Genomic DNA, 14,277 nt, shown 5'->3' with positions numbered 1-14,277 from the left:
GTGCGCAAACAATTGGATGCGCTTACCAGAAATATTTGACTACTTTACCGGAAAAGATAGTCAAGTAAAGCTTTAGCAGGATTGTGCCTGCACACATGCTGACAGGAAAATAACTTGTGTGAACCTCATTCTCAGCGTCCCAGGCATAATATATAAAAGAACGAAGAAAAAAAACAATAGTGTAATACTGTTTATTTTTTTAGAAATACATGAAAAAAAAGGAGCCAAGTGGCCTCTTACTTTAAAAGTGCCTCCCGGCACCGGGGCTGCAGATATGTCACCGCTCACTGCGGTTTTTGTTTGGGGCGGCTGGATCTGCTCCCACCTCTGTGGTGAACGTACAGGTCCCTGGGTACTGCTAGCTCCACAGGTCGGAGAGGACGTAGGGCTGTCACGTGACCAGGTACTGCCGGCGGTACCTGGTCACGTAGGACTAACCCTTTTGCTGTTTGTTTTTTGCCTCTTCTGGATCAGCTGTAGGTATAGGATTGTATGATTTTCTTCCCCCTTTTATTGGTTGAATTACAAGGACTTGTATCTTTTTTCGACCATTTAACTTTGTAAAACAGCAAATTTTTACCTGGTATAACAATAAACTTATCTGAAGCAAGCATCAGATATATGAGCACTGGTCAACATATTCAGAAAAGGGGAAAAAAGACAAGATATCTCCCAAACCGCATTTACAATTACTGTATTACCTTTTAAAGCCTAACTCAGATAGCCAGATTCAGGTAGCTTTACGCCGGCGTATCAGTAGATACGCCGACGTAACTCTGAATCTACGCCGTCCTAAATTTAAGCGTATTCTGGAAACCAGATACGCTTAAATTATTCTAAGATACGAGCGGCGTAAGTCTCCTACGCCGTCGTATCTTAGGGTGCAATTTTTCCGCTGGCCGCTAGGTGGCGCTTTCGTTGAGTTCGGCGTAGAATATGTAAATGACTAGATATGCCGATTCACTAACGTACGTGCGCCCGGCGCATTTTTTTTTCGTCGTTTACGTATGGCTTTTTCCGGCGTAAAGTTAGTCGAACAAATAGCTGGCCTAGTCAATGTTAAATATGGCCGTTGTTCCCGCGTCAACATTTTTACGTCATTTGCGCAAGTCGTCCGTGAATGGGGCTGGACGTAATTTACGTTCACGCCGAAACCAATACGTCCTTGCGGCGTACTTTGGAGCAATACACACTGGGATATGTACACGGACGGCGCATGCACCGTTCGTAAAAAACGTCAATCATGTCGGGTCACCACCCATTTACATAAAACACGCCCCATCCTCATTTGAATTAGGCGCGCTTACGCCGGCCCCATTTACGCTACGCCACTGTAACTTAGGAGGCAAGTGCTTTGTGAATACAGCACTTGCCTCTCTGACTTACGGCGGCGTAGCGTAAATACGATACGCTGCGCCGCCGCAAAGACACACACATGTACCCGAATATAGCTAAAAGTCTTTATTTTTTTTTAAATAGTGCAAGGAGGGTAAAGTATTGTATTTATTTATTTTTTTAATATAGTGTCTACATCCCTGTTGAAGAGATTTCAACTCCCCCCCCCCCCCATGGGACACGGACAAAAATACCCCTTTTTTGTTGTCATGTCCCTGCCTGGGGGAGATTTCCCTCAGAAAACCGTTCTGCGCAACATATAGTGACCAACAGAAAGTAAAATAATAACAGTTAGACAAAACTTAAAAAGTTAAGCTTGGGGTGAGGCAGTAAAAATCAGGCATCCTAAAGACCCAAAATTCTCACTTAGATGTGCCCATCGTGACAGCCTTGGCTTGGCAGTTAATAATAGTTTGTATGCCAACTACTCACTGTTTTGGATAGACACTGGCAGGATCAAACACAGGCTTGTCCTTTAAAGTGAAAGTAAAAAAAAAAAAAAAAAGAAGAGGAAATGGGGGAGAAAGAGAAAGAAAGGCAGATAGATTAAAAAAAATAAAGAAGGGTTAAGGAAAGAGACTGTAATGCTGCGCGTACACACGACCATTTTTTACGACGTTAAAACGACAATGTTAAAAACGACGTGAAAATTTAGAGCATGTTCTAAATTTTTAATGGCCATTTTTTTACGTCGTGAAAAATGCTCTGGAGCCCACACACGATCGTTTTTAATGACATTAAAAACAAATGTCATTTTTTACATCCCTAAAAAACGGTTGTGTGTACGCGGCATATGAGAGATAGAAAAAAAAAGCACCAACTTTAGATTTTCTCAAATATTTATATAGAAAGTCTGAAGTGTAATATTTTGTTGTGAATTACAAAATAAATTAAAAAAAAGCATGCTTATACTTACGTGCAACTCCAGAGACTTTAAACTAAGGTCAGCAAAGGCATCTCCCAGCTGCCTCTGGGTCTGCACCATCTGATAGAGCTGTGAGGAGAGAGTCTGTGCCAGTTTCAGTATATGTTCATACTTCTTTTTATTGTCTCTCAGGATTTCAATTTGTGATTCTAGTTCCAGATCTACAGTTCTTGAGCCACGGCCTAGCCTCTCTGAGATGATCTGGCGTGTACACTGCATGGGGAAATATGTAGCATTAGTATACATACCTGTGATTAGAACATTTATGAATATTACACACATTTTACACACCAAGTGCAAGTTAAGTACATGTTGCATATGCATTAAACAGTTCCTCAGCATCAGTTTGTTTCTTAACACATTTTTGCTAGCTCCCATTCACACTTAAGGGTTTTCAGCTTGTTTCTTTATGCGATTACACCAGACTATGCTGAACGTGCAAAGCCCCATTTGTTTCAACTGTCCCTGTTCTCACTTGTGCAGTCAGTCACCAATACGCTCAAAAAAAGTAGACAAAGCTTTTTTTTTGGACCCAATTCGTAGTGCCTGTAAACATGAGATGAGTGTACTTTTTGTGTATTTAGAACTCCTCTCCTCCTATAGATCGGCTTTCCTCATCTTGCCCAGTCCAGAAAACAAACATCGGAAGCTTGATACACATGCAAAAACACTTCCACAAACCTTGTTAAAAATAGTTCAAAATCTCTAGGAACATCCTTTTAAAAACACATTTAAAATACATTGCAGGCACAATGAAAAAAGAAAAACAGGGATCTTGGCCATCCAAAGGCTTAAGCTGTCCATACATCATACCATTTTCTTATTCAATTTCCTTTAGATTTACCTTCAACTGTGTAGTAGAGGGGCCTGCCTGATTGCATACAAATTGATAGTGTTTAGATTTGACCTTCTATTATATGGTTTTGGTAAATCTAAAGGAAATCTATTAGGGCCATTACTGATAAAAAATGTTGTGTTTAATCAATTGATTTTTTTTTAATCGACTAATTTAGATTATTATCACACACATACATTTTTCGGATCACCACCATATATAGTCCCCACTGTAATATCCACAGACATCTCCCCCCCCCCCACTGTAATATCCACAGACGTCCCTCCCCCCACTGTATTATCCACAGACATCTCCCCCCCCCACTGTAATATCCACAGACATCTCCCCCCCCCCACTGTAATATACACAGACATCTCCCCCCCCCCCACTGTAATATCCACAGACATCTCCCCCCCACTGTAATATCCACAGACATCCCCCCCCCCACTGTAATATCCACAGACATCTCCCCCCCCACTGTAATATCCACAGACATCTCCCCCCCCACTGTAATATCCACAGACATCTCCCCCCCCACTGTAATATCCACATACATCTCCCCCCCCCCACTGTAATATCCACAGACATCTCCCCCCCCACTGTAATATCCACAAACATCTCCCCCCCCACTGTAATATCCACAGACATCTCCCCCCCCACTGTAATATCCACAGACATCTCCCCCCCCCCCCCCACTGTAAATATCCACAGACATCTCCCACCCCACTGTAATATCCACAGACATCTCTCCCCCCACTTTAATATCCACAGACATCTCTCCCCCCACGGTAATATCCACAGACATCTCCCCCACGGTAATATCCACAGACATCTCCCCCACTGTAATATCCACAGACATCTCCCCCACGGTAATATCCACAGACATCTCCCCCACGGTAATATCCACAGACATCTCCCCCACGGTAATATCCACAGACATCTCCCCCACTGTAATATGGTTCACATCTCCCCCACTGTATAGGAAGATTAGTGCTTGCTTAGTCTTCCCAGAGAAGCCAGCCGAACATGAGCAGTTGAGGCCGGGTGATGACATCCACGCGCCGCTCATGGCTCACCTAGGCCGCAGCCGTGTGGACCAAGATGGCCGCCGCTCTGGGAGCTGGGCCGAAGCCACGGCCTTTCCTATGGCCGAGGCAGCAGCGGAGCTCCGCAGATCATGTGGTGTGCCGATTCGCATATGGCGACCCGTTTGTATCACGGATCATTTACGATCCGTTGCACCACTAGTACCGATCAAAAGAATTTGATCGATCAAAAAAATTTACAATTAATCGAGGAATTAATCTTTAATTTCCACAGCCCTAAAATCTATAGAAGAAAATTGTATAATGTATGGCCAGCCTTACTTCAGGACCCCTTATCATAAGATTTTTCTTTTTTTTTTCTTTAAACAACCTGGAATTCAACCTCTGCCCTTTGTAGTTTTCTTCCGTCTATACCACCTCTCTAGCAGATTGCCAGCATCATGGGCCTTACCCTTTAACCCTAAATCGTTAATAAGAGTGGTAGACAGAGTAATGCTACCGTCTGCCAAGTACACAATGAACTAGTTAATATTACAAAGCAAGTATGGTATATGTAAATTGACATTATTAGAATTAGATAACATCTATTAACAACTCAAAGCTAAATATAAAACTGTATGAAAGAAAAACAAAAGCCGTTTTACATAAACAAACAGCCTTTCGTTTTTTAGTGTGTGCACACACACACACACACACACACACACACAGTATATACAGTATCTCACAAACGTGAGTACACCCCTAACATTTGTGTAAAAATGTTATTATATATTTTCATGTGACGACACTGAAGAAATTACACTTTGCTAGAATGTAAAGTAGTGAGTGTACAGCTTGCATAACAGTGTCAATGTGCTGTCCCCTTAAAATAACTCCACACACAGCAATTAAAGCGGAGGTTCACACAAAAAGTGGACCTCTGCTTTTCGGATCCCTCCCCCCTCCGGTGTCACATTTGGCACCTTTCAGGGGGAAGGTGGGTGCAGATACCTGTATAATACAGGTATTTGCACTCTCTGCAGATAATCTATGCCACTTCCTGCGCACCCCCGCTGTCTTCTGGGAGATAGAAGACAGGGGGAACCATTTTGATTGCGCAGCGCGACTCCAGCATGCGCAATAGGGAACCGGGAAGTGACGCCACAAGGCTTCGTGTCCCGATTCCCTTCGCGAAGATTGCGGCGGCAGCATCCGAGGACCGAGGCACGCGTCGGCCTCGGGTGCCGACATTGCGGGCGTGCTGGACAGCTAAGTGTCCATATTTTAAAAGTCAGCAGCTGCAGTATTTGTAGCTCCTGGCTTTTAACCACTTTACAACCGGGCCTATTTTGGCACTGCTCTCCTTCATGTAAAAATCACAATTTTTTTGCTAGAAAATTAATCAGAACCAAACATTATATATTTTTTTTAGCAGACACCCTAGGGAATAAAATGGCGGTCATTACAACTTTTTTTCTCACACAGTATTTGCACAATAATTTTTCAAACGCCTTTTTTTGGGGGGGGAAAAACGGTTTAATGAATTTAAAAAATAACAAAACAGTAATGTTAGCCCAATTTTTTTGTATAATGTGAAAGATGATGTTACGCGGAGTAAATAGATACTTAACATGTCAACGCTTTAAAATTGTGCACACTCATGGAATGGCGCCAAACTTCGGTACTTAAAAATGTCCATAGACGACGCTTTAAATTTTTTTTACAGGTTACTATTTTCGAGTTAGAGGAGGTCTAGTGCCAGAATGGTTACTACCGGGGACAGGGGCGTTTTAAAAAAAAATAAATATTTTATTTTTATTTTACTTTTAAAAAAAAATATTTTTACGCTTTTTGTTACTTTTTTGATCACTTTTATTCCTATTACAAGGAATGTAAACATCCCTTGTAATATGAATCCGTGTGACAGGTCCTCTTTATAGGAGGGATGTGGGGGTCAATAAGACCCCACATCTCTCCTCCAGGCTTACAAGCATGAGATTGTGAAAAAAAAATCACCGATCTCAGGCAGACAGCCGCGATTGCGGCTTTGTTTTCTTCCGGGTACGGGGTCACAACGTCGCGCCCGGGCCTCCGATGGTCATAGAGATTACTGGTGACCATCTGGTCACCAGTAATCTCTATGCTTCCCAGCCAGCGCCGACCGATTCACTTTCCGGCCCCCGATGGCACGGGATACCCGGAGAAGCACCGGATGGCGGCGGGTGGGGGGGGGGGGGGGGGGGACGTCCCCTCCTGCTGCCTAGAAGAACGATCAAGCAGTGGAACCGCCGCTTTGATCATTTTTATTGTGCAGAGAATCGGCGGCTGAAGACGGTGATATCTGAATGATGTCTGTAGCTGCAGGCATCAATCAGATATCACCGCACAAAGTCGAGGACATCCTCGGTTGTCAAGAGGTTAAAAAAAAAAATTGGGGGCGGACCTCCGCTTTAATGTCTAAAGCGCTGGCAACAAAAGTACACCCCTAAGTGAAAATGTCCAAATTGGGCCCCAAGTGTCAATATTTTGTGTGACATAGGGTTACATTGAGACACTTCTACAGACACAACTCCTGCAGAAGCAGCATTTTTTAGGCCAGTGTGCATAGACCATGACTGTAAAAGATTTTTTGGGTAAAAGGGTAACTACTGTACATTCAGTGTTTTTTGCCAATAGATACAGGTTATGCTATATACTAAGGGTCCATGCACACTGCCTGTAGAAGCAGCTCAATGTTATCCCATGTGTCCATGCACATAAGGATGTTTAAAAAAGTAAAACAGTTTCTCCTATGTACACAAGCGAGGTGGATAGAGGAATCCTGCCCACTGTGATTGTATTTTGACTGCAAAAACATTAGATCGACGTTTCAAAAACGGGAACGGCCATAGATGGATCGAAATTTAGCTGGCCCCTGCTCAACTGGCTGAATTTCACTCAATCTATGGCCAGCATTTAGTTAGTACTAGAAGTACTGCTGGATAACGATCTTACTATGACTACTGTATGGATTCTTGCTGTGGAACAAATCAATCCAATACCAGTGTTTACTTGTGCAGATCTAATCTCCCAGGTGGTGGCAGTTTCATCAAGCCTGTCAGGATTCTTTTGTTAGTAAATGTAGAAGATATGCAGTGTGTTCCCTGGAGTAAAGAACTGAATAGAACTGCTTATTAGAGCCACAGTGAGGAAGTTGTTCTTTGACTTTTCTCCGCAGTGCCTAATTAATCCAAGAAGTTAGAACCTGAGGCAGACATTGTTTGCTGTTAGCTTGTGAATGATTAGCCAAGCGTTTTACCCGAGGACCCATTGAAATGGACAGGCTGGGGAAACCTGCTAAAAATTATTTTATCTCCAACTCACAATACATTACCTTGTATGTATATAAAAGATTTGTAGATCCAATAAAAGCTTTCGATATAATCAAGTGTGGCACACCAAATGTATTTTACACACAGCGGATCATTTTGTAGAACCCCTCTGATTTCTAAGACAAAACTAGAAATTGTCACAATAACAATCATTTTAACATAATTAATGCCAACGGTTAATCAGCCTGTATTTGCCCTCCTTGCTTCCCCTTCCCCATTAAAATCTTAATTACATTTTTAACCACTTGCCTACTGGGCACTTTTACCCCCTTCCTGCACAGGCCAATTTTCAGCTTTCAGTGTTGTCGCACTTTGAATGAATTGCGCAGACATGCAACACTGTACCTATATGGAATGTTTATATTTTCACACAAATCTAGCTTTCCTTTTGGTGTTTTTTAATCACCACTGGGCTTTTTATTTTTTGCCAAATAGACAAAAATATACAGAATTAAAAAAAAAAAATAGAGTTTTCCGTAGTTTGCTATAAAATTCTGCAAAAAGATAATTTTTTCCCTTCAATAATGTGAGCTGATAGGCTGCACTAATGGGCAATGATAAGGAGAAATGGATAGGTGACTCTGGTGGAGGAACGGATTGGCAGAACTGTTAGGCATGGTTGGGTCTGCACTGATAATCAGTGTAGATGTCCCTTTCACACAAGCCGGTTATCGGGTCTACTCACGCCGTCAGCCAATAACCAGCTTGTGTTTACATCGTGATCAGCTGTGATTGGCTATTTACCCTGATCTGTAATCAGCTGTGTCCCAAGGACAAAGCACTCACAGAGTATGCCACAGGGGGCACGATGACGGGAGGACGTCATGTGACATCCTCCCAGAACTGGCCGGACGTGGTGTAGCCATCATTCGGCTATAGCAGTGGTCTCCAAACTGTGGCCCGGGGGCCATATGCGGCCCGTTGCTTGCTCTTATCCGGCACTTTTCCTCCCAATGGCACCAACGATGGGACACTTATCCTCCCAATGGCACCAACGATGGGACACTTATCCTCCCAATGGCACCAACGATGGGACACTTATCCTCCCAATGGCACCAACGATGGGACACTTATCCTCCCAATGGCACCAACGATGGGACACTTATCCTCCCAATGGCACCAACGATGGGACACTTATCCTCCCAATGGCACCAACGATGGGACACTTATCCTCCCAATGGCACCAACGATGGGACACTTATCCTCCCAATGGCACCAACGATGGGACACTTATCCTCCCAATGGCACCAACGATGGGACACTTATCCTCCCAATGGCACCAACGATGGGACACTTATCCTCCCAATGGCACCAACGATGGGACACGTATCCTCCCAATGGCACCAACGATGGGACACTTATCCTCCCAATGGCACCAACGATGGGACACTTATCCTCCCAATGGCACCAACGATGGGACACTTATCCTCCCAATGGCACCAACGATGGGACACTTATCCTCCCAATGGCACCAACGATGGGACACTTATCCTCCCAATGGCACCAACGATGGGACACTTATCCTCCCAATGGCACCAACGATGGGACACTTATCCTCCCAATGGCACCAACGATGGGACACTTATCCTCCCAATGGCACCAACGATGGGACACTTATCCTCCCAATGGCACCAACGATGGGACACTTATCCTCCCAATGGCACCAACGATGGGACACTTATCCTCCCAATGGCACCAACGATGGGACACAGTTTCTCTCAACGACACCAATGATGATGCACAATTACTTCCATTGAAACAAACAACGGGGCATTATTTTTTCCCAGTGATTTCGGGACCTTTTTACTGACCACTGTCCGGTCCTCGTAAAGTCTGAAGGACAGTAAACTGGCCCTTTGTTTAGAAACTTTGTAGGCCCCTGGGCTATAGCATGGTACGCAAGTGGTAAATACCCCCCCCTTTTTTTTACATCAATCATTTTAGGCCCATTGATGTAAACATTGTATTATTAGCATCCTCAACAATCCAGTTACTCATTACCCACCCATATCTGTCAAAATTGGTGATCATTGCAGTTACCCTATCTGCTCATATCAATCCACCCACAAAAAGAAACATGCCCTTAGGTGACCAAACAAAAAAATTAAATAAAAAGCCCAGAAATATGGCTCACAGCAGGGGTCCGGTGCATCCCTGTTCATGGTTTCAGCGCTCATTTTTGGCTGAATTCGGACCTGAAACAGACCAGAAAACGCACAGCACTCCTGTGCAATTTTCACCGGAGCCGCTCTGAAGATGTGTGAACCGGCTCCTTAGAGAGCCGATCACAATCTCCTGACATGCGAATTGGATGCGGGGAAACCCTGTATCCAATTCACACTAGTGTGAACCCTACTTAATGCTACTTCTTACTCCTGCAAAGTTAGCTCCTCAATTATCATTTAACTTAAAATAACACACAATTTGGCATTGCTATCTTTTGATGGTGGCAGTGGCAGTTCTTACAACCCTCACTCATGAATTTCAAAGTGGAAACATCCCTATTTGAAACATTCGAAAAAGAGGTTGAACTTGTGATTGAGAGTGTAAGGTTTATTGAATATTTTTGTTAAGCGTTAAATCACAAGTATCAAAACGCTACACGGCGACGGGACCAGGTGCCATTCGCTGTACATACAATAATAACAGTAACACAACAGACATCAAAGCCGTTAAAACAAAGAAACATTAAAACATTAAAAAGAAATAGCATAAATCAAATAAAAATAGAAAAAACAAACAAAAAAAAAGAGCCCTGAGAAGAAAAAGAACCCCGGTCACCCCATCAGTTTCTACCCCCTGTTGCACAGCCATCTACCCAGCCTCAGTCCACAGAAGGCTTTTCAGTCCATTCCAGAACTGGAGCAGGTTTGAGGTCTGCCTGAGAGCCAACGGCAGGAGGTTCCACTCTCTAGGTCCCAACCTCGAGAATGCTCTGCCCCCCCACTTTTTTAATCTAAACTTTGGGACCTCCAGGCGGAATGGAGTGGCCACTCTCAATGAACGGCCAGTGAGATGTCTTGTCAATTTTGCCTGGAGGTAAGTAGGACCTAATTTATTGAACGCCTTAAAAACTAAGGTTAAAACCTTGAATCTGATCCGCTGCCCCACAGGCAGCCAATGAAGCGCTGCCTGGTGCCCAGAGGTCGGGCAGTGGCCTCTCAGATTGAGGGCTAACCTTACTGCTTGATTCTGGACTTTCTGTAGGCGTTTGATCTGGTAGAGAGGCAAACCAGCCAGCAGCCCGTTACAGTAGTCCAGATGCGGAAGGATGAGAGCTCCTGGCCTGATCAGTCAGATAGGGCAGAAAGCGGTGAAGCAGCCGCATTTTAAAGTGGCACGTTTTGACCACCTGGTCCACGCGTGGTCCCAGGGTTAGGCTCTCATCAATGTGGACACCCAGCGTCCTTACCGTAGATGCAGATTTAGGGAACTCCCCACCTTCGTCAGGCCATGATAACCCCTAAACCTCTCGCGTAATGTTGCCGGACCGCAGCACCGTTATGGCCTGGTTGAGCTGAAGGAAATTAAGCCCCATCCATCTTTTGATGGCGTCCAATCCCTCAATCAACCTAGCCTCAGGAGAGTCGGCCGAAATTCTGGAAGAGAGTGTCGACAGCATACGACTGAAAACGGAGTCCCATCCCCGCTATCAAGGCAAGGAGAGGGCGAATGTAGATGTTAAAAAGGAGGGGGGAAAGGGGAGAACCCTGGGGGACCCCACAAGTCACCTTTTTAGGGTCGGAATAGTGATCGCCCATCTTCACCCTAAACTTCCTATCCTCCAAAAACCGCCAAAAGGTGTAAGGTAAGGTGTCTCAGTTTATTTTATAAATTTACAAAATGACTGCTCAGCTAGTCTTCCAACACTTCATGTCAATCTGTGCATAAACTACTTTCTTTTTAAAAGAGAAGTATTTATTAAAAAAAAAAAAACAATGCAAAAAAAAGAAAAAAAGAAACAGTCATACTCACCTAATTGACTGCAGCACCGATCCCAGCTATTGCACCCAAAAAACGCTGATCGCTCAGTTCTTGTTCATCAGTCACCGACTCTCTGCTCTGCCCCTCCAGTGCTCACTGGAGTTCTGGGCTGTGCAGGGAGCAGGAGTGTCTAGCTCAGCATCTCAGTAGCTCTGTAGCTGTATTGGAGCAGGCTCTGAAGGCTGGAGTGACTAAGTAGCACCTGAAACCCCCTAACTCAGTGGCTCTCAACCTTACTAGTGCTGTGACCCCTTGATAAAATTTCCCAAGTTGTGGGGACCCCCAACAATAAAAATTATTTTCGTAGCGTGGGTTGTCGGCACCCGGGGCAAGACAAGTAATTTGAGCCCCTAACCCACGGACATTTAGTGCTCCCGAGTCCCTTCCACTCCTACAGTATTAAAACCCCCAATGGTACATTTTGGGATGTACCACTCTCTCTCTTTGTTCTCCTTTTATCCCCCTCTATTCTAATTTCCTGTTTTTTTCCCCCATCCCTCTCTCTAGCTGTCTTTCTTGTTCTTTCTCTTAATCTTTCTCTCCCTTTTTCTTTGTTCCTCCCCCCTCTTTTCCACTCCCTTCCATGCATGCTCTATTTTTATTCCTTACTCCTTGGTGGAGGGATGGGATGAGTGCCAGTGCCGGCGGAAGGCTGGGAGAGTTGTGTGGGCTTCAGGAACAGCCCAGGACTCAGGGACCCCTGGCAAATAGTCATTTCACTTCCGAGGGGGTCCCGACCCCCATGTTGAGAACCACTGCCCTAACTGATCTAGTCCCTGCCAGCTTACTGAAAGTGCTAAATGAATGAACGACAATTGCAGAGCAAATACGACCATCATGCTGTAGCAAAAAAGGGATCTAATCTGTCCCCTCTGCTGCCCCAGCCATTGAAAGAATGCATTTAGGCTGTGGTAGGGCACTCTTTGTTTACTGTGAGCAGAAACAAAAAGGTATTGAAAACATGTTTTAGTAAAATAACAGCTGTAGTTTGAGGTACAATGGAGGGTCTACTTTAAGGAGATTTTTTCTCTTGGACACTGAAACTAGACTATAGCTTTAGGTGGTCAGTGAAACTAAAACCTGTCAGCAGAGAACAAAAGGCACCATTTGCTTGTAGCCAAAGGGTATTCAGTCAAATAAAGAAGATTTTTGACCAGTAAGCACTTTGTGAACCTATATATAACCTAGATTACACTAAAATGTCCAATACGCACCTTGTAAGTGTTTAAACTCCATCTTCTTACAAGCTCAAATTTTTCAACAGCCGTGCTCCTTGGTTCTTCTGAAAGGACAACAGGACCACTTCTCTGTTGTGCACTTTGTCGATCACCTACAGAATCAAGAACAAAAATGTAAACTTTGTTATGAAAAACAAAATAAGCAGACGTCTTTCAATGATTTCCAGTAACATTTATCTGCAACAATAGCACTGTGCTACAAAGGAAAGATACTTGGAACATAATTATCCATATAACAGCCAATAAGAGAAATGAATAGGCAAGCGAAAATTAAGCATTAAGTCCAACATATTACTACTGATGTACACTGGCAGAAGTTTCTAAAACAACATCACCCTGGTCATTCAATGTACAAATATCTAGCAAATACTCTGTTTGTAAGCTGAAAATAAAAAAGCTCAAAAGGAAATCTAATTAGCAGAAATTAAAATTTGAGTGGATGATCTGTGATTTCATGACTAACAGCTATGAACTGCTTTTGTAAAAAAAAAAGGATTAAAATAATTGTAAAAGGGAAAACTTTTTTTTTTTTAATTACAAACATCTCTAGATTTACCTGAACCTCCTCTTAGAAATATGGCCGGCCGATATATGTTACCAATCGTTTTAGGGTAGTGTGGCAGGGAGGGGGGTTTGTTTAGGGTGGAGGGGCAGGGTGGGAAAATTGCAGGAAGGGAGGGCTTTGGGAACCCCACAGTTCATCTTTACATCAGGGGCCACAAAGTTCTCCTCATGCACGGGGGGAATCCTTCAGACTGACTTTGTAAAGGGTATGATGTGGAGGGGGGACTGTGGTGACCACAGTGACCCACCCATAGACTATGTGTGGCCTGGCTGGAGCTGTCAAACTGACCTCACCTCCTCCATTGCTCAGGTGCAGGACAGGCTCAGGCAGACCTTGGCTTTGATCCTCTTCACCTCTCGGCTCTCCCACTCACCTTCTTCATATCACCTGCCTGTTCAGTGTAGTTTATCTAATTTGCAAGTGACATTTGTCCCATAGTTGTGGTTTTGGATGCCATTTTGTTGAAGACGTAAACAAAATGGTGCCAGCAATGGAGACATTAGCTTGGCAGGGGGGTGGGCTCCAGCTGATGGAGAGCTGAGGGGGAGAGGTCAATATTTTACATACCTTTATACAAGGTCTCCATTTAACATTTTACTCAGGATCTTTTGGTCAATAAGATCCTGAGTATAAACATCAGTAAATGCTTATATCTGTGTGCAACTGGGCAAAAAGTGCAAGCTATAGGGTGATATTTACTCAAACTGAAGCACTCAGAATCTGGTGCAGCTCTGGTTTCGTTGCATACTTGTTTTAAGCCAGTGTCCTACAGGTTAGTGGAACTAGGACTAACTGCCATAAGAAAGCGTCCATACTTTATTAGCAAACCATCATCTAGTTGCCTGAATGACTTGCCTTAGACCCCTTTCACACTGAGGAGTTTTTCAGGCAGTACATCGCTAAAAATAGCGCTGCTATACCACCTGAAAAAATTTCCTG

At 43.9% G+C, this 14,277-nt stretch overlaps 1 protein-coding gene across 3 annotated transcripts in view; it reads right to left on the bottom strand.

The window, feature by feature from the left end:
* ARFIP1 (ADP ribosylation factor interacting protein 1) overlaps nucleotides 1-14,277 on the bottom strand; it is a 140,036-nt gene that overhangs the window by 46,951 nt on the left and 78,808 nt on the right. For all 3 annotated transcript variants that reach the window (XM_040331914.1, XM_040331915.1, XM_040331916.1), the window contains 2 exons: nucleotides 12,750-12,865; nucleotides 2,312-2,533 (listed from right to left, as the gene is read on the bottom strand). In XM_040331914.1, coding sequence (XP_040187848.1) covers nucleotides 2,312-2,533; nucleotides 12,750-12,865 — 338 coding nt within the window. The remainder of the gene's footprint in view (nucleotides 1-2,311; nucleotides 2,534-12,749; nucleotides 12,866-14,277) is intronic.

The sequence above is a fragment of the Rana temporaria genome, chromosome 1 (assembly GCF_905171775.1).
Source record: "Rana temporaria chromosome 1, aRanTem1.1, whole genome shotgun sequence".
Taxonomy (NCBI): domain Eukaryota; kingdom Metazoa; phylum Chordata; class Amphibia; order Anura; family Ranidae; genus Rana; species Rana temporaria.
The sequence above is the reverse complement of the archived record's forward strand: the minus strand, read 5'-3'. Positions and strand labels throughout refer to the sequence as shown.